We start from the raw sequence: 21,492 nt of genomic DNA on the forward strand, positions 1-21,492 counted from the left end.
AAATTCCCTTGGAGATAGCTAGTTTCAACATACCTAACTTCAACTGGTACATTTTGCCTGCATTCACAGCTTTAAAACAGGTCAAGTGTCAACATTAAATATATACACACTTGGTATTCGTTTTGGTACCGTTTTCCCAGAATACTGTTTCATATAAATGTAGTTTGACTTGTTCAGTCACTGTAAATTAATGCTGCAGATGGTATACCCTAAACAGCATAAACACTGGGGGCAATTTTACCTCTCGCTGCCTGCTTGGTAATCCGGGGAGTGAATCATCTGCAAGATGTAGAGGGTTCTTGGTGAAATTGAAAATTCCCCCATGAGGCACAAGAAAACAGTTAGTGGATCTTACAATGTAATAAAATGCAGAGAGGAAAAGGTTCAAATCAACTTTTTAAAGTATTTAAACAACTCTAATGCTTTGTGACATTATTTATATCATTGAATAAATGATCTGCTTCGGAACGCTGTTATTTATTATGTAATTCATATTTTGAAAATAAAATGTCAATTGCGCCGTTCTTTGCATTAATTGTTGCTGAAATGTTCTGCACAACGCCTGGGGAGATTTCACATTTGAATAGTTTTTCAAACTTGCTGATTCAATATGCCAAAAATCCAGTAGAATTTTAATCTGGAAACTTTAGTTTTCATCCGTATGTATGTATATATATATCTATGCAGGGAGGCCTGTATTGTAATACCAGTGTACAATATTATAATAGATGGGGGGAGGGAGGGTGGAAGGGATTATGCATCTCAGTAATAATTCTTGAAGTTGATACAATTTCACTTGAGGCCCATTTAAGAGAGTTTGATTATTACAGAGATGGGTTTAACGTGAGCCCTCCTTTTTAAAAAAAATCTCTGCAAGCAGTAGGCTTCTTTTCTCCAAGACTCCAGTGGTTTAAAGCGGAGATTTCGATTTCCTCTCTCAATTTCCCCCCTTTGCTTTTTTTTTTCCTCCCTTTACTCCAGTTCTCCTTGTGCAATGCTGCGTGGCGCGACGCCGGCTGAGTCTGAGTGGAGAGAGCCACGGTCACACAGAGGATAGATGAGCCACATCGGAGCCAAAATAACCCCTGTAAATGCCCGAGTGTCACCGTCGGCGCCACATTTCGCAGGTTTGAAGAGAAAATGAAAATCATTTACCGTCGGGGTTGTGTGTGTGTGTGTTTTGTTTGGTTTTTTTTGGTTGGGTGGGGGGGATGTGTGCGATTGACTCGGAGGAGGTTTTAACTTTTGGGGGGTTGTCATTTGTGAAGCGGTTCTTTAAAGGCAGCAGCAGCAGCAGCATCAGTTTACACGGCAATAATCCCTGAGATTTGCTTTTCTTTTGTAACTTTGGGATGGGTCCAGAGCTGGCTGGTGGAAGCGATCCAATAGCAGCCGATAAAGTAAATAATGACAGCAGACTGAACGGCGAGTTGCTCCCGCTCCCCTCACAGCGAGCTGCTTAGTTAGCGTTTGCCTTTTTGTGTGTGTGTGTGTGTGTGAAGGGGGCGATTGAAGGCCATTGCACAAGGACAAATTAAAAAGTCCGCGATTTCTCCTTCATTCTCCCGGGCGCGCCGCTTGGATTGAGGCAAATCTCCCCCTCCTCCCCCCTACCAGCCCCCCCCCCCCCCCCTCCCAACACACACACACACCTTATTTTCCCTCAAAACACCGGCCTGGACAGCATCTCTGAGGTAAATTTGTTCTTTTACACACTGTGCCATGTAGTGAACTGAAGGATCGAGATGGATGTGAACGGAGTTTCTCAGTGTCGGGAGAACGGCAGCTCGGAGCCCATCCCCCACGCTCAGGGGTCTGGAGGCAGTGGTTGTCAGCAGCAGCAGCAGCAGCAGCAGGATGGGCAGCCAGAGGAGAGTGCAACTACCAGTGACAGTCAGGAAAAGCGGCAAGCAAATGATCAGGAAGACAAGAAGGTAAGGACACCTTCAATATCCCTCAACCTCCCCCCCCCCCTCCCCACTTTAAATTGCAACATTTCATTTTTTTAAATCTGCTTTTGTTTTTACTGAATGAGGCATGCCACAGAATTGTCTACAAAACCCATTCTACAATTTCTTTTTTTCTAGCAGTGACAGTAACAAGCATTAATGATTGTGGTAATTGTGAGTGAGTGAGCAACAGGAAAGAGGATATTATGAAGATTGTTCAGATGCGTTGCTCTGCAGGACAAGGTCTCAGTCACAATGACATTAAAATCCCAGTTGTCCAATGTAGGTTTCAGAGTTAAAAGTAATTAATGAGGTTCAAGTACAAATCTCAGAAATTACAGTTGGTGACATTGATAGCCGAATTCTTAATACACTCGTTTGACATTCCTCTGTCCGCAATTTAACAGACATTGGAAATAACTACATTGATGCTTGCATTTTAATAACAGAGGAATGTCCTATAAACACTTGTATGAACATTACCAGTTGTCTTGCCTATTAATATCCACCCTTCCCCCACCAATTAATGGTCTAGTCTGTCATAGTAAGTAAATTTTATCTAATCAGCTTTATTGAAGATTTGAGTTTCAAAATTCCCTCAAAAAATCGTTTATCCATCCAGCTATTCAAGTTTTACTTAGTTCATAGAAGAATTTGTGTTCTGTGTTTCCACCAGATTAAAACTATCTCTAACTAAACAACATGCCACCACATCTAATAGCACAGAGCTTGTGCTAATGAATTTATAAGTTTTGTTTTTCATTCCTAAAGGAATTACACAACTGAGATACATTGATAATTTATATTTTACACATGGAAATAAAGGTGTTTCTGTTTTAGTCAAAATGAAATATGCAATATTAACAATGTGACATTTGAAGTTTTAGTATATTATGTTGCAATGTCCAATGTGTATTTTGATTCAAATTCATGAATGAGCTGCAGTGGACTATTGTTATTTCTTTTGCACCAAGTGATTGTTTCTGAGTGGGATTTTGTACCTCATTTCTGGTCTTTGATATCATGATTTAGAAGAAGTTAGAAGAAATGACACAAGAGATGTGTTTGAATTCAGGTACTGTCATTCCCTTTTCTTTTTGCTTAGGACCTAGGCAGCTGAAGACATGTCACCAATGATGGAGCATTAAAATCGGAAATTCACAAGAGACTTGTAATGCCTGAGGAAGTTACTGAGATAGGGAGGGGTGAGGCCATTCAAGACTTTTAAACAAGTATTAGAATTTTAGAATTAAGACATTGCCAGACCTGCAGCCAATGTAGGTCAACAAACACAAGAAGTGATACATAAATGGGTTGTGGTGATAGTTAAGAATTCGGCCAACAAAGTTTTGGATGCCTTCAAGTTTATGAAAGATAGAACATGATCAGGGCTGCGTGTGAGCAGTGAAATCCAGAAATAGAGAGTTTCAGCAGTCATTGAGCTGAGTTGGGGTTTGGTTGGGTGATCATAGAATCTCTACAGCGCAGAAGCAGACCATTCAGCCCATTGAGTCTGCACCAACTATTCAAAAGAGCAACTTACTCAGGTGCTACAACAGTAGAAATAGGCAGTCTCGGTGATGAAGAAGATTGCAAAGAGTTTGGAAGTCAGCACAGACAAATGCCAGGGAGTAAGGTGAAGTCAGTGGTTAAGATTCTGGTGGGGTCCAAAGACAATGGTTTTGGTCTTCCCAATATTCAATTGGAGGAAATTCCTGCTCATTCAGGACTAGATGCTGGATAAACAATGTGACTATAAGAGTCGGGGGGAGAGGGGGGGGCTGTTCGTAATAGTGAGTTTAAGCTGGGTTTCATCAACTTCCATGGGGAACCTGACATTGTATTTTCTATAGTTACAGACATTGAACTATAAATATTTAACAATAATATTTAAAAATACTAAGTAAAAATATATTTGAGGATGGGTGTGGGTGTGAGTTCATCGAAAGAGTTAGCTAATTACATTTTCAATACCATAGTCACACATTCACAACCATGAAGCTGAATATTTAGTCTGATCATTTATTCACATTTCAAATATGAGCAGATTACCCTTCGTAATTTTCCCATGCACATTGTGATTGTGCAAAGGCTTCATAATTACTTATAAAATTAGCATCTTTTACCACTTTTGCTTGCCTCTTCTACCAAGAATCAATACTTCCAGAAGATCAGGGAAGAAAATTGGGAGAAGAAAGGAATAATAAAATGGAGTTGTTGTTTGTCAGCTGAAGGCAATCTATGCATGTTCATGTAAAGAATGGGCTCATTTTTCTCTTATCTGGACAGAATCGGCATAAAACTGTTAAGAATTTGACTATTAGCATGATGCGCAAGGTGTGTATCAATAGACATAGAATGTAATTATCTAGCATCTTTCAGTTTAAAAAAATCGATGAGTTTCTTTTTAAATAAAGCTACTGTTGTAATAAAGAGAAGAATGCTATTTACGTAAAGTCTGCAGTTGATCTCCAATCTCCCTTTCCTTTCTAAAGTCTGTCAGGCAAGATATTACTTTTTGGTCAGAAGAATAAGGACTCCTTAGAATACAAGTGTCCAAGAGGGGTGCAGCAACAAAGGGAACTAGGGATACAGATATAGATCCCGAAACATAATGAGTTAGGTTAATATGGTGATGAAAAACACAAAGCATTGGAGTTCATTTCCAGGGTGATAGAATTCAGAAACAGATAAGTTTTGTTAAACTTGCATAGAATCTTTGTTCGACCACACTTGGGATGCAATGAAGAGTTCTGGTCTCAATAATAATAAAAAAGAAATAGAGGCTCTGGAGTAGGTGCAAGGAAGATTTGCTGGAATGATATCAGAACTGAAAGGTCATACTTGATACTTTATTCTCTAGGTAAGAGAAGACAGACATGATCCGCTGCTCGTATTCAAGATTATAAAAGGATTTCATTGGATAAATGTAGGGAAGGTGGCTCCACTTGCAGATGAGGCCAGAACTATAAGTCATTATTATGTGATAGTCACCAAAAAATCCAATAGGAAATTCAAGCTAAACTTTTTTACCCACGGAGCAATTAGAATGTAGAAGTTGCTACAGCAAGGAACAGTTGAGATGATGCATTCAAAGGAAGCTCAAGGGTATAAGGTATAGAAGGATGCATTGACCTGGTTAGATGAAGGGGGAATGCCACATATGGACCAACATCAACCTGTTGTGCTGAATGGCCTGTGTCTGTGTTCTAAATGCTTTGTAATACTTTGTAAGGCCTTAAATTGGTTTTTGAATCATGGAACGATAAAGCACAAAAGAAGGTAATTTGGCCTATTGTGACTGGCTCTTTGGTAGAGCTATCCAGTTGGTCCATACCCTTGCTCTTTCCCATAACCCTATAATATTGTTTCCCCTCAATTATCTATCCAATTTCCCTTTAAAATCTACTTTTGAATCTTGTTTCCACCAATTTTTCAAGCAGCATATTCCAGATCACAACTGTAATGACTTCAATCAGGCCATTGAGGTTGGCCTATTGGAACATGAAAACCCTGATTAAGCAGTCCTCCAACCATATAACTTCAGGTGGCTGGTGGAGATGAGGGTCGTGGATGCCGGGGTGACCAGGATCGGGGACGTGCTGGGTGGCGGAGGAGTGGACTGGATGAACCCTGACAAGCTCGCTGAACGCAAGGGGGTGGCCGTCCGGCAAGCGACCAAAGCCATCCAAGACCTTAGGACAGTCGTGCTCAGACCCGAGGGCACCCATGGTCTCGAGGAGACGCAACTGTGTGGTGGAACCCCGCCCGAGCGTACCCATGCTCGGACGGAATTTCACATTGGCCCTAAACCTAGAACCCCCTCCTGGGTCAGGTGCCCCACAGCTTGAGCCACCTCGTGGAAATGCCCTCCGTGCCCTTTGCTACCACACAGAGGTGTTTCCTGTACGGGCTGCTGCTGCACACCTTCTATTACCACGTCCTCGCCCGCTATCGGATACATCTTGGCGGGCCTCGCTGCCGCCGGGTGGCGGAGGTCCCTCTACGGAGGGATCTCCCCCCACTATCTTGGGGACCTATGGTGGAGGGTGTTGCACGCAGCAGTTCCGTACAATTGTAGATTGTACTGGTTCACAGGGTCCCAAGCGTGCCCTTTTTGCAACCTTGTGGAGTCTGTGGTCCATGTCTACGTTGCATGTTATAGGCTGCACAACCTTTTCAGTTTTCTCAAAAACCTTTTATTGATGCTTTGTTTTCACTTCAGCCCCACACTCCTGATCTATGGGCACCCGGTGCAGAGAGAGGCAGGGAAGGAGGAGGACCTCCTCGTGAACCTGCTCCTGGGCCTGGCAAGGTGTGCCATCTACAGGTCCAGGCAGCGGATGATCAAGGGGGTCATCCAACCTGACTGTACCCCTCTACCGCAGCTATATTCACAGCCGGGTGTCCCTGGAAAGGGAGCATGCAGTGTCCGAGGGCATCGTTAGAACATAGAACATAGAAAAACTACAGCACAAACAGGCCCTTCGGCCCACAAGTTGTGCCGAACACATCCCTACCTTCTAGACCTACCTATAACCCTCCATCCTATTAAGCTCCATGTACTCATCCAGGAGTCTCTTAAAAGACCCTATTGAGTTCGCCTCCACCACCACTGACAGCAGCCGATTCCACTCGCCCACCACCCTCTGTGTGAAAAACTTACCCCGAACATCTCCCCTGTACCTACTCCCCAGCACTTTAAACCTGTGTCCTCTCGTAGCAGACATTTCCACCCTGGGAAAAAGCCTCTGAGAGTCAACCCGATCTATGCCTCTCAACATCTTATACACCTCTATTAGGTCTCCTCTCATCCTTCGTCTCTCCAAGGAGAAAAGACCGAGCTCCCTCAGCCTATCCTCATAAGGCATGCCACTCAATCCAGGCAACATCCTTGTAAATCTCCTCTGCACCCTTTCAATCTTTTCCACATCCTTCCTATAGTGAGGCGACCAGAGCTGAGCACAGTACTCCAAGTGGGGTCTGACGAGGGTCTTATATAGCTGCATCATTATCCCCCGACTCCTAAACTCAATCCCTCGATTGATAAAGGCCAGCACACCATACGCCTTCTTAACCACCTCCTCCACCTGCGGGGCCGATTTTAGAGTCCTATGGACCCGGACCCCAAGGTCCTTCTGATCCTCTACAGTACTAAGAGTCTTTCCCTTTATATTGTACTCCTTCATCCCATTTGACCTACCAAAATGGACCACGACCCATTTATCTGGGTTGAAGTCCATCTGCCACTTCTCCGCCCAGTCTTGCATCCTATCTATGTCCCTCTGTAACTTCTGACATCCCTCCAGACTATCCACAACCCCACCAACCTTCGTGTCGTCGGCAAACTTACCAACCCATCCCTCCACTTCCTCATCCAGGTCATTTATGAAAATGACAAACAGCAAGGGTCCCAGAACAGATCCCTGGGGCACACCACTGGTGACAGACCTCCATTTAGAAAAAGACCCATCTATACCCACTCTCTGCCTCCTTTGGGCAAGCCAGTTCTGGATCCACCGGGCAGCAGCCTCTTGGATCCCATGCCCTCTCACTCTCACATCGTTGATGCCTTCCATGCCCTTGGCACCACAGAGACTGGGGTGTATTATTGACCCCTTTAATCACATTTTAATTTGGTGTTTTAAGTTTCCTTTCCGCTTTATCTTTTGTTTCGGACGGTTCCCCTCCTTTTAGGGAGCTGCTCCTTTTGAGTAATTTGATTTCGTTTATTTGGTTGGACAACAAAAGATGTCCCTGATTAAGGAGCCAATTGATTGGCCAATCAGGGAGTTTTTTCCTTGTATTTAACTGCGAGCAGTTGCTCTGAACTCCTAAAGATTGACTGCTGACTGATAGCACTCAGCGTACTACTGTTGGAATTGTAAATAAAGGGATTTTGGTGAAGGGACTTCTGCCTCCGAAGATTTGTTACAGCAACTCAATGTTCAAAAAACCTCCCCTTTCTCCATGTCGCCTCTGGTTCTTTTGCCAACCATATTAAGTCAGTGCCCTCTGGTAAATGCCATTGGAAACAGGTTCTCCTTTTTAACACTTATCTAAAACATTCTTGCTTCTCCTTTGCCAATATAGAAAACAGCTCCCAGCTTCTCCAGTTGCTCGCCATTATTTACATAGAAATTAACTTCTGGTGAATGTACATACACAGTTAGATTCAGTAATTGGAGGTTTCTGTCCAACATACTCTTGCTGCTCTGTAAGCTGCACATCACCAGCATCTTGCCATCAGGTTCCTTATTGAATGGTATGAAGTTTCTGTACAAATTGTCGATAAGGGCTAAAGTTGCCAGAAAGTTAGAGCTTGCCCATTTCATTCTATCATATAAAATTTAATTATTGCCAAATAAATTATCTGGAATTTAAAAAAAACTTTTCTGAGTGTGGATTCTCATTTCTCCAGCTTTTAATGATTGTCGGGTTATTTTTAGCTGTCTCTTAGTCTAGTCGTTCTTTCTCTCTTTCAGTGAATTAATTCTTCTAATTTACACTTTCTCGTTTCAATTCTGCACTGCTCATTTCTCAGAGCAACACAATGGCACAGTGGTTAGCACTGCTGCCTCACAGTGCCAGGGACCTGGGTTCAATTCCCGGCTTGGACCAGTGTTTGTGCGGAGTCTGCACGTTCTCCCCGTGTCTGCGTGGGTTTCCTCATGGTGCTCTGGTTTCCTCCCACAGTCCAAAAGGCTGGTTAGGTGCATTGGCCATGCTAAATTCTCCCTCAGTGTACCCAAAGAGGGCGCTGGAGTGTGGCAAGTAGGGGATTTTCACAGTAACTTCATTGCAGTGTTAACGTAAGCCTACTTGTGACACTAATAAATAAACTTTACAAAAACAATCTTGACTGGTTGAGGAGATTGAACAGTTGCTCAGTCTGTTCACACAGGTCCCAGATGCTCTGTAGGGGGGGCTGCATTGACTTGGATGGTTGGTTGACAGGAAGTTGCCATGTAGAAGCCCATTGAAAGTCTGTGGACAAGTATAACAGCTGACACCGTTTGTTCACCACTCAAAGCAAAATCCAACTCTCTATGTTTGCATATGCATGCACAGTGTAAGCAAATAATGGTCCTAGGATGCTCTTGTTATTATATAACTTGAGTGTCAGTGTCTCTAAAACCACTATGGACTCGTTGAATGTGTTCATGACATTTGGTTTTGTCAGAGTGATTATTGTCTGTGTTATAAATGACTTTGTAATATTTAGCCTCCCAAGAAGTCCCAAATAATGCAGGGCAATACATTAGGTTTGATGTACTTTATTAATTTGAATTGAACCACTGACTATACTGTGACTAGTGGGTAAATAAGATAAAGCTGATGACAACATAAATAAGTTGCTGCTCTTCAATGTTCAATGATTGATATTTCGAAATTGCAAAGTAGGAAAAACAGCAAATACTGTAAAAAATGAATTAGCAACTGTGGTAAACCACTGTTATCTGTTATCTGTGGTGGTTAACCACTGTTAGTTAGTATTTATTATTACCTGTATATGTGGCACATCCCTGTCGGTTCCACCCAAGACTCCTCCCCCTAGCCTTCAGTACAGACCAGATCTCCGACAGGGATGGCTCCAAGTTCTTGCTAATAAAAGCCTATTTGTCGTGCTCACAACTAGTCTTGACTCGATTGACAGTGCATCAATTTTATTAGCAAGTTTTTTTTTAAGATGAAGCAGTTACTAAAACCCGAAAGGCTGAATCTGGACCCGCAAGCTGCTGGAGCGTCAAACACGTTTGATCACTGGCTGCAATGCTTCGAAGATTACATCGAAGCCTCCACTGCCATCAGTACAGATGCTGACAAACTACGGGTGCTCTGCGGCCGGGTAAGCGACATAGTATACGCTACGATCCGAGACGCGGAAAATTATATGGCCGCTATCGAACTTTTAAAGGGCCTGTATAATAAACGGCCTAATGAAGTCTACGCGAGACACCTCCTCGCTACGCGCAGACGGCAGCCAGGTGAATCAGTCGACCAGTTCCTGCGCGCGTTGCGACTGCTTGCCCGGAACTGCAACTGTAAGTCTGTGACTGCCACCCAATATACAGACGACTTAATCAGGGATGCCTTTGTCACGGGCATCGGAACTACTTATATCCGACAACGGCTACTGGAACAGGACTTAACGAAAACGGTGCAACTGGCTGAATCCTTAGAGGTGACCTCACAATACCTCGAAGCCTACTCACCTGACCACGTGGGCGCATTGTGGACACTGCAGCCATCGCTACCGGGAGGACCACAGACCTACGCTGCTCCATGCCCCACCGGTGACCTGACCACTGCAGCAACCTCTGGAGGCCCGAAATGCTACTTCTGCGGCCTGGGTAAGCACCCCCGACAACGCTGCCCGGCGAGGGAGTCGTTCTGCTCTGCGTGTGGGAAGAAGGGGCACTACGCCAAAGTCTGCCGTAAGTCTACCTCCAAATCCATGAGCGCCGCGTGTGACCCGTGGGGGCCGCCATCTTGGACGACCCCGGCCACGTGCGACCCGCGGGGGCCGCCATCTTGGATGACCCCGGCCGCGTGCGACCCGCAGGGGCCACCATCTTGGACGACTCCGGCCGCGTGCGACCCGCGGGGGCCGCCATCTTGGATGATGTCATCGGCTGCCGGCAACCCGCGGGGGCCGCCATCTTGGATGACAACGGCCGCGAGTGACCAGCAGGGGCCGCCATCTCCTATCTCATTAGCCCCCTACGGCTATCTGCAGGATCCAATGGTGGCATCGGTTACCCTGGACCAGACCAAGCCTCAGCGTCTCACCAAGTCCATGATGGACATTGAGGTAAATGGGCACGGGGAGCATTGTTTGTTTGACAGCGGGAGTACCGAGAGTTTCATTCACCCTGATACGGTTCGCCGATATGCCTTTTGCGTGCCGCCCATCAAGCAAACGATCTCCATGGCATCGCAATCCCGCTCTGTAAATGTCCTCGGCTGCTGTGTGGTGACCCTGACGGTGCGGGGCACAGTATACAATAACTTCAGGCTCCTCGTGCTGCCACACCTCTGCGCTTCTGTACTCCTGGGGCTCGATTTCATGATCCATCTGAAGAGTGTCACTATACAGTATAATGGGCCTTTTCCCCCGCTCTCCATCTGCAATCAGCAGCGTCTAAATTGCCCACCGCGCACCACCTGCAGTCTCTCGACCCTTAAGATCGCCCCTCCCTCCTTGTTTGCGAATCTCACTCCCGACTGCAAGCCCATCGCCACCAAGAGCAGGCGGTATAGTGCTGGAGACAGGGCCTATATCAGGTCCGAAGTCGAGCGGCTCCTCAAGGAAGGGATCATCGAAGCTAGTACCAGCCCCTGGAGAGCACAAGTGGTAGTCGTTAAGTCCTGGGAGAAACAGATCATTAATCGGTACACGCAGCTGGATGCGTACCCCCTTCCCCGCATATCTGACATGGTCAATCAGATTGCACAATATCGGGTGTTCTCCACCATTGACTTGAAGTCGGCATACCACCAGCTCCCTATCCGCCCGGAGGACCACCAATATACGGCGTTCGAGGCGGATGGTCGCCTTTACCACTTCCTTAGGGTCCCTTTTGGCGTCACCAACGGGGTCTCGGTCTTCCAGCGCGAAATGGTCCGAATGGTAGACCAGAATGGGCTGCGGGCCACCTTCCCGTACCTCGATAACGTCACCATCTGCGGCCATGACCAGCAGGACCACGATGCCAACCTCCACAGCTTCCTGCACACGGCTAGTTTCCTTAGCTTGACTTACAATAAGGAGAAGTGTGTATTCAGTACACACCGCCTCGCCATCCTCGGGTACGTTGTGGAGAATGGGGTCATCGGCCCCGATCCCGACCGTATGCATCCCCTCCTGGAACTTCCCCTCCCCACTAGCCTCAAAGCACTGAGAAGATGCCTGGGTTTCTTCTCGTACTATGCACAGTGGGTCCCCAACTATGCGGATAAAGCCCGTCCGCTTATAAAATCCACCCTTTTTCCCTTGACGGCGGAGGCCTGTCTGGCCTTCGACCGCATCAAAGCTGACATCGCAAGGCCACGATGCACGCTATAGATGAATCCATCCCGTTCCAGGTGGAGAGCGATGCGTCTGACTTCGCTCTAGCCGCCACCCTTAACCAGGCGGGCAGACTCGTGGCCTTCTTTTCACGAACCCTCCAAGGCCCCGAAACTCGACACTCCTCTGTCGAAAAGGAAGCCCAAGCCATAGTGGAAGCTGTACGGCACTGGCGCCACTAGTTAGCTGGTAAACGGTTCACCCTACTCATGGACCAACGATCCATTGCCTTCATGTTCAACAACACGCAGCAGGGCAAGATCAAGAGCGACAAGATATTACGGTGGAGGATCGAACTCTCCACTTACAATTACGATATCTTGTATCGGCCCGGGAAGCTCAATGAGCCACCTGATGCCCTGTCCCGTGGAACATGCGCCAGTGCGCAGGTGGACCGGTTACAGGCTCTCCACAACGACCTCTGCCACCCGGGGGTCACCAGGTTTTTTCACTTTATTAGAGCCCGAAACCTGCCCTACTCAGTTGAGGATGTCAGGTCTATAACTCGGAATTGCCAGGTCTGCGCGGAATGCAAGCCGCACTTCTACTGACCAGACAGGGCACACCTCATAAAAGCCACCCACCCCTTTGAACGCCTAAGCATCGACTTCAAAGGCCCCCTCCCCTCATCTGATCGCAACATATACTTCCTCAATGTAATTGACGAGTACTCACGTTTCCCCTTTGCGATTCCCTGCCCAGATATGTCCTCGGCCACAGTCATTAGGGCCCTGTGCAGCCTCTTCACTCTGTTTGGTTTCCCCAGCTATATCCATAGTGACCGGGGATCCTCCTTCATGGGTGAGGAACTGCGACGGTACCTGCTCTCCAAAGGCATAGCCTCAAGTAGGACTACTAGCTACAACCCCCGGGGTAACGGACAGGTAGAGAGAGAGAACGCCACTGTCTGGAAGACCGTTTTACTAGCACTACGGTCTAAAGGCCTTCCAGTTACCCACTGGCAAGAGGTCCTACCGGAGGCACTACACTCCATTAGGTCACTCCTATGCATGGCAACCAATGCCACCCCCCACGAACGGATGTTCGTGTTCCCCAGGAAGTCTTCCTCAGGGACTTCACTACCGTCGTGGCTGGCATACCCGGGCCCTGTCCTGCTTCGGAGCATGCCAGGACCTGTAAGTCTGATCCCCTGGTTGAAAGGGTACAACTCCTCCTCGCCAACCCCCGGTACGCTTATGTGCTGTACTCCGACGGGCGGGAGGACACGTTATCTGTCCATGACCTAGCACCCGCAGGTGACTCAGGGACCTCTGTAGCCCCCAACCCCTCACCCCCAACCCCCGACTTTGTCCCTACCACATCAGAACCACTATTCACTCCTCTCGCCCCCGTATACAGCTCGCCTGAGCCCCAGGAGTCGTCACCACGCACCCGACGGGTGGACGAGACTACGGATGACAGCAACGTTCCGGCGCTCGAAACGACACCGCGACCTGCAACTACATCTGGACCGGCACTACGGCGATTGCAGCGGCAGAGCAAGCCTCCGGATAGACTAAATCTGTAAATATTGTAAATATTGTTCACTCTGCCTCACCCCCGACGGACTCTTTTTTTAAACAGGGGGTGAATGTGGTAAACCACTGTTATCTGTGGTGGTTAACCACTGTTAGTTAGTATTTATTATTACCTGTATATGTGGCACATCCCTGTCGGTTCCACCCAAGACTCCTCCCCCTGGTCCGGGTATAAAGGCAGTGGCTCCTCCCCCTAGCTTTCAGTACAGACCAGATCTCCGACAGGGATGGCTCCAAGTTCTTGCTAATAAAAGCCTATTTGTCTTGCTCACAACTAGTCTTGACTCGATTGATAGTGCATCGGCAACAAATTATTAGAAAGATGCCACAGCTCAGTGAGCATCTGTAAAGATGATAGGCAAGTTATAACGTTCTGGGTATCTATGCTTCATTAGAATGACCTGTTAGTTGTCTCTTTACTAAGTGAAGATTTAGTTGTAATTGATGTACGGGCCACTAAAATTAGCATCATACATAGAGACCTTGGAGTAGGTCTCAGGCCTAATTTTATGATGACAATTGTTGTGATACTAAATATATTCATAAGTAACTTTAAATAAAGGTCACTGGGCAATTCTTCTCTCACTGCATTCCTATTTTTCAGCTTGAATAAGACTGCAATGAGGTGAAAATTCTAAAATATAACATGCCACTGTCGTTGAGTTTGACATAACGTCCAGAATTTTGCCGCCCCGCCCGCCATGGGAATCGGAGCAGGCAAGGGACGGACAATGGAAAGGTCTGTTGACCTCGGATGGGACTTTATGGTTTTGGGACGATTGAGGTGGTAAAATCCTGCCAATGTTTGAGTCGGCCTCAAAATCGGTACACAGTCCTACTGCCTGAAACAGGTGAAGCTTGAGACAAATGTGTAAATTAGTGTCTTAAGCTGTATTTCAGACTTCTGGTGCAATTTTGGTCTATAACATGGTAGCATGCATGCTCTGCTTGGGAAGCTGAGTATTGAGTGATTAAACAATAGTCCCTAAAGGAACAGCACTATGCTGCTCCAAAAGAGTATACTGCTGGTATCAGTGTGGCACCATCCTCTTGGGAATGTCTGCCTCCACCTTCTCGCAAGCTCCCCACATCCCACCTCTCTCCTACCACTACTGTAAACCTGTTGATGCAACTCTGCAGAGAAGCTGCCAGATTTCACCTCAAGAGGTCTACAAAATATTTAAAGGGAAGGACAGGGTGGATAAGGATAAACTATTTCCACGAGTTGAAGGCTCAAGAACCAGGGGCTACAATCTAAAAATTAGGGCCAAGCTGTTCAGGAGGGATGTTAGAAAACACTTCTGCACGCAGAGCGTGGTGGAGGTTTGGAACTCTCTGCCTCAAATGGTCGTGGATGCTGGTTTAATTGTTAGGTTTAAGTCTGAGATAGACAATTTCTATTGAGCAGGGATATCAAGGGATATGGACCTAGGACAGGTACATGGAGTTAGGCCACAGATCAGCTATGATCCTATTGAATAGTGGAGCAGGTTCAAGGGGCTGAATGGCCTACTCCTATTCCTATGCTCCTAATTCCAGTTGACAAGTAGCCTGTTAGAAATTGTATAGCATTAACCACTCAACAATATTATTGTAATGAGGCCTGACCATGCAGTCTCCCAAGTGACATCGGGTGGGCATCTTGATTGTGCACCCCATGCACCCTGATGTACACCAAAAACAAATACAGCTCCACACTCTTTCAAGTATGTATTTGCATTATTTGAGCTGCAACATCATTCTTTTTTATTGGCATTATTGCTGTCATCGGTTGTGGTTTAGTTTAGTTGTTATGAACTACACCAGAAAGACTCTGCTGTGTGGGAGTACAGCTGTTGATTGATTAAATATAGGACGTATGATTAGAGATTTTCATTTTGATTACACTCAAGCGAGAACAAAATTCCATTTCTGATTAAATATTTGTTGCAAGTTGTAGCCAGGAATTATGTTGATTCCAAATGATTAACCCTCTTCATTCATTTATGTTAGATACTGCTCATCGCAAGTCATTGGATGTTTTGATTTTGAATGATTGACTTATGAAAAGGTAAAAGAAACGGATGACTCTGCAAAAATGCTGAGACTACAAATTGCTCACAAAGCTGCCACAATTGCAAAATAAAACCAAATGCTGGTTCCTCTGCTGAAGAGGCAAATTGAACACAACTCACGTTAAAATTAAAACTCAGGTGGTCAGCACAGACTAAGAAAATGGTGAATTTTAAGATTGTATTTTGGGTGAATGAGAGAACTGTAGATTGTGTAACAAAATGGGTTAATTAGCATGAATAAATGCCAATATGCACACAGTAGATGGCAGTGATCAGCGTTTTCACCACTGGAATGTTTTTCAAGCAGCTTAAGGATCTTGAGGCTAGAAATTTATGTGTCCTTGTTTTTGATAGTAGAGGTCACAATTTGCAGGTCCAATCAAGGTGTGTATGTTGCAAATTTAATGCACCTATCTCATCTGCGTGATTTCCACATTTGGCCACGTAGGTCCTGCGCTGCTTCCTTCTTCTTTCTGCTTCTGGCTGTCTCTGTGTACAGCAAGGGGCCAAGCAGGGTCGTGCACATCACACTTGGGACAACCAAACTGCTCTTCTTAAAAGTAGCCTGTCCCTCTTTTATGGAAGCTGCACTGAATAATACTGGTGGAATTCAAATGTTGGAAAATTAAGCAGTGACGGGGGTAGGATTCCACAGTGACAGATGTTGCGCTGGTGACATTAGTAATGGAGGTGGGCATGAGGCCCTCAGAAACCACCCTCATAAGGGACTGGTGGCAGGTGGCCACGGAGGACAATTCCTGGTATTTGTATCTGAAGATATGCCTGCGGTCCCACAGGAAGTCTGCTGACTTCATGCAAGTGGTCAGGGCCAATGAATGCTTCTTCACATGACATCCTACCCACCTAACCATCAGCCATCATTCAGGGTGCACAGTGGCAAATTGGTTAGCACTGTTGCCTCACAGCACCACGGACCCAGGTTCAATTCCGACCTCGGGTGACTGTGTGGAGTTTGCATGTTCTCCCTGTGTCTGCATGGGTTTCCTCCGGGTGCTCCGGTTTCTTCTCACAATCCAAAGATGTGATGATTGGGTGGATTGGCCATGATAAATTGCCCCTTAGTGCCCCAAGATGTATAGGTTAGGGGGATTAGTGGCGTAACTATGTGGGGTTGCAGGGATAGAGCAGGGGGGGGGGGGGGGGGGGGGGGCTGTGGGACTGGGTAAGATACTTGGTTGAAGAGTTGGTGAAACTTGTTGGGCCAAATGGCCTTCTTCTGCACTGCAGGGATTCGATGAACCTTTCAAATTACTCAATGCACCACATCTCCATCACTCATTCAAGAGCATGCCATGACACCCAGGACTCGTGTCTAACATCCAGATACAGCACTTCACTCCCATATACCTGTCAATGTTGTCAGCATCACTTCCACTTCTCATTGCTTCCACATGCTTCCGGTCATTCAGCTATGGCAGGCAGATTACCTAAACACATTGCTACACAATCACTGGTATGCTGCCTTCCTTTCTGCAAAGCAAGGTAGCACACAATAGAATAGAGCAGAGCAGAACTGGTGAGAGACAAGCATGCCTCCATCTCCTGAACCCTATGGAGGATATGGCTCTCAGCATCATGTGGCTGGCTGTGTTAGAGCCTGTGTCAGCTGGCACTGCTGAGAACATTGGAGACTGCCCGTTGCCACTTTTCAACTCCCGGTTCACCTTTATATGTAGAATGATGTATACATTCATTGTGAAAACCAGGGTGGTCCTCTATTGAGGTTCTCTATTGAGCCAGCTGGGCTGCGTGACACAGAACAGCATTGTTCTATAGGTTTCTAGCACACACTGGAGACGTCCAAGTAGACATTGTTTTACACAGGTTGTACCATGAGGGCCATGCTGGAAATGGCTGATGCCTCTGTGCAACCCAGTAAAGTGGCACTCGGTCTGTGTATTGTGACACCTCCTGGAGATGGACTTCATGGCCTATATGTATAAGTATCCTAACACCATTTATTTGACTTAAATAGCAAATTTTATATGATGATCTGGTTTATTGTTTGAGTTGGATCTACTGCTTCTTGCGTGAATAATAAAATTGTATCACAAACCCTTAAGCAAGTCGGTATTTTTGACACTCTTTATATAAAACCAGTAATTTGTGCTTATAATATGGTAATGGAACAAGTATTAGAACTCATTGTAGATAAGAATGTCAGTTAGAAGAAAAATGAACTGGGGCTTAATAAGGAAGAGTGCATGCTCCAAAGTTGTCGTATTGCAGCTGTACAGGGCCTTAGTGACACCACAACTAGAGTATTGTGTGCAGTTTTGGTCTCCTTATCTAAGGAAGGATATACTTGCCACAGAGGGAGTGTAGCAAAGGTTCACCAGACTGATACCTTGGATGGCAGGATTGTAGTATGAGGTGAGATTGGATTGACTGGGCCTGTATACACTGGAATTTAGAAGAATGAGAGGGGATCACATGGGAACATAAAATTCTGACAGGACTGGATAGACTGGATGCAGGGATGTTGTTTACTCTGGCTGGAGGGTCTAGAACAAGGGCTCACAGTCTCAGGATACAGGGTAGGCCATTTAGGACTGAGATGAGGAGAAACCTCTTCACTCAGAAGAAGATGAACCCATGGAGCCCTCTACCATAAAAGCCAGGGGAGGCCATGCCACTGAATATATTTAAGAAGGAAATAGATTTCTAGACTCTAACAGGGTATGGGAAGAGTGCTGGAGTATGGTATTAAGATTGAGGATCAGCCATGATCACGTTGAATGATGGAGCAGACTTGAATAGATTACTCCTGATCTTATTTTCTATGTATCTATGTCTAAAACTGCACTGGACACTACACTGGTGGAGAGGAGGAGAATGGTAATCAATGTATTGGTGGCCAAGCCAATAGATTCTTCAATCAACCGTTCTAAAGCCTTGAGACCAGTATGTCAAGAATCAAACCGCGAGGACCTAGACACATGTGCTGCAAGAAAGTTCAATGACTTCACATGGGTGGCCAGCTTCAGTAAATGCATCTTCAAATGCCAAATCCCACCAACTGTATCACCAGCCTCACTCAATACACTCTCATACTAACCTGCTGATAATAATCTCTATTAATCTGACTCATATCTAAGATTCCGAGCTTCAGCTGACCCTCACATGTTTTGCACTGCTGTGACCCTCACACTCACATTGCAGTGGCACACTCTGCCAGCTATTGAACCAGTTACATTAACAAAACAGATTGTACCACATTCACCGACACATTTTGCTTTAAGTTTCAAGACAAGTTAACACATAATCTAATGAAAAATAGGCTGAGGATCCAGAAACATGAGCCAAAATTTTTACAGGGCCCCAGAGAGTGTGCCAAGGGGTGTTATTTTTTGGGGAGGGTGGTGTGTTCATCGCCTTCTCATTGCCACTGACATTCTCCCAGTGTTGGAGAAAGTGGCAGACAGTTTGCTTGCCCTTAAACCGATGGCCCTTCAGTGACTAGTTAAAGGCCAGTTAAAGGCTTTAAAAAAAAAATCTATCTTTAAAGTTACAGAACCGATGTTCAGAGTGGACCAGGCAAACCCAAATACATTCTTTGCTTGCTCCAAAAACCAAATTCAAAATCCAATTCAATCCAATTCATGCCCACAAGAGAAACAAACAAGATCCAAGGTGACAAGATAAGGCTAAAAGCAAATTACTGCGGATGCTGGAATCTGAAACCAGAAGAGAAAATGCTGGAAAATCTCAGCAGGTCTGGCAGCATCTGTAAGGAGAGAAAAAAGCTGACGTTTCGCGTCCAATTAACTTTGACAAAGGGTCATCTGGACTCAAAAATCAGCTTCTTTCTCTCCTTACAGATGCTGCCAGACCTGCTGAGATTTTCCAGCATTTTCTCTTTTGGTGACAAGATAAAACATTGCACCACATCTTGGGTTTGATTTGATGCTTTGATCTTAGCCAAAAGGCTGAGAAAGATTCCATGCTGCCATCAATCTTTTATGTTCTCCATTATTCTCACTCTGTTTTTGCTCTTGCTGCTGCTGCCACTCTTTTTTTCTGCCCCTTTCCGTGGTCTCACTCTGTTTTGTTGTTAAGCGGCAAGTAACAATTGCACCACACAAGTGCAAAGTAATAATCATCTCCAACAAGCAAGTGTTGAACCATCTCATTTTGACATTTAATGGCATGACCATCACTGAATTCCTCCAAAATCAATATCCTGGGGTCACCACTGGTTGCAACATGTGCAAGAGCAGGTCAGAACCTCAGAATTCTGCAATGAGTAACTCGTCTTCTGGCTTCCAAAAATCTCTCCAACGTTCGTACGGTATAAGTCAGGAATGTGGTAGGATACTCTCCTGGATGAGTGCACCTCCAACAATACTGAAGCAGCTGAACACCATCAGAACAAAGCAGCCCCCTTGATCAACATCCCATTTGCTATCCTACACATTCATTCCCTCCACCACCTGTGACTAGCTACCGACAAGATGCACTGCAACAACTCGACAAGCCTTTTACAACAGCACCTTCCAAAGTTGCAATCTCTAAAACATAGAAGAACAAGGGTAGTGGACACATGGGAACACTTATTCTTGTGAGCTCCCCTCCAAGACATGCAACATCCTGACTCATCAAGCGGCGAGAATAGTGCAGTGCTCCATGCTGGACTCTGAGGCGTACTCTGCACCGCAATCCTCCCACACATAGAAACATAGAAACCCTACAGTGCAGAAGGAGGCCATTCGGCCCATCGAGTCTGCACCGACCACAATCCCACCCAGGCCCTACCCCCACATATTTTACCCGCTAATCCCTCTAACCTACGCATCCCAGGACTCTAAGGGACAATTTTTAACCTGGCCAATCAACCTAACCCGCACATCTTTGGACTGTGGGAGGAAACTGGAGCGCCCGGAGGAAACCCACGCAGACACGAGGAGAATGTGCAAACTCCACACAGACAGTGACCCGAGCCGGGAATCGAACCCGGGACCCTGGAGCTGTGAAGCAGCAGTGCTAACCACTGTGCTACCGTGCCGCCCACTTGGTCACTTTTTCGGAGAGTTAGGAATTTTGCACTGGAACTGGCTAAACATACCGGCTTCCGAGCGCTCGAGTGCTATATCACAAGGGTGAACCGAGCTCAGAGCTGGGAGACCCCTTTCCTCAACTCACTGACAACGGGACCCTCCCCCTCATCGGCGACATGTTCCTCCACCACCTCCCCGACACAGGTCGCCAACACTGGGACCCTCACAATGGGTTCCCCTGCCTGACCCCCGACATGCTCCCCCATCAGCACCCCCAACATGCAACCCCATTAGAACCCCTGACATGCCCTTCCCATCAAAACTGCTTTCACGATCCACCCTGCACAACACCCCCCCAATCAGATAACCCCCATCCTCCCTTCCGTGCATAGCACCCCCCCCCCCCCCCCCCCCCCCCCCCCGTCATGGCCCCCACTCAGGCACCATCCCCATTGGCCTGCCCTGGCACACTGGTGGTGCCCACATTGGCACTGCCAGGCTGTCCGGTGCTGGGCACCGTTTGTGTGCCAGTTGGGCCGTGCCAGGTGGACACTGCTCGATGGGCACTCCCATCCATGCCGCGACCACTTGGGACCTCCAAGCCCCCCGGCATGACCATTGCACATGGTCTCCGCTAGTGGAGACCAGTAGTGATTCTCACCGTTATCGTGCCATGCCTGAAGGCCGGTGAATTCCGTGCACTGAAATTTGAATGAGCCATGCAGTGATGCAACTTTAAATATGCTAATTGGACTCACACTCTTTCTGTGCACAATCCGGTTTGCGCCATTAGAGCATTTACTGTTCTTCCCTAATTGGTCTTGAGATGGGGGTTGTGAGCCGCCTGCTTGAAATGCTTCA

General features: G+C 46.4%; 1 protein-coding gene across 1 annotated transcript in view; it reads left to right on the forward strand.

Moving 5' to 3' along the window:
* The first annotated feature begins 1,011 nt into the window (after window positions 1-1,011).
* LOC144510161 (RNA-binding motif, single-stranded-interacting protein 3) overlaps window positions 1,012-21,492 on the forward strand; it is a 1,322,231-nt gene continuing 1,301,750 nt past the window's right edge. Inside the window, exons 1-2 of the mRNA XM_078239576.1 lie at window positions 1,012-1,127; window positions 1,729-1,934. Of these exons, the coding sequence (XP_078095702.1) occupies window positions 1,746-1,934 (189 nt within the window). The 5' untranslated portion in view covers window positions 1,012-1,127; window positions 1,729-1,745. The remainder of the gene's footprint in view (window positions 1,128-1,728; window positions 1,935-21,492) is intronic.

Source organism: Mustelus asterias, chromosome 2 (genome assembly GCF_964213995.1).
Source record: "Mustelus asterias chromosome 2, sMusAst1.hap1.1, whole genome shotgun sequence".
NCBI classification, from domain to species: Eukaryota; Metazoa; Chordata; class Chondrichthyes; order Carcharhiniformes; family Triakidae; genus Mustelus; species Mustelus asterias.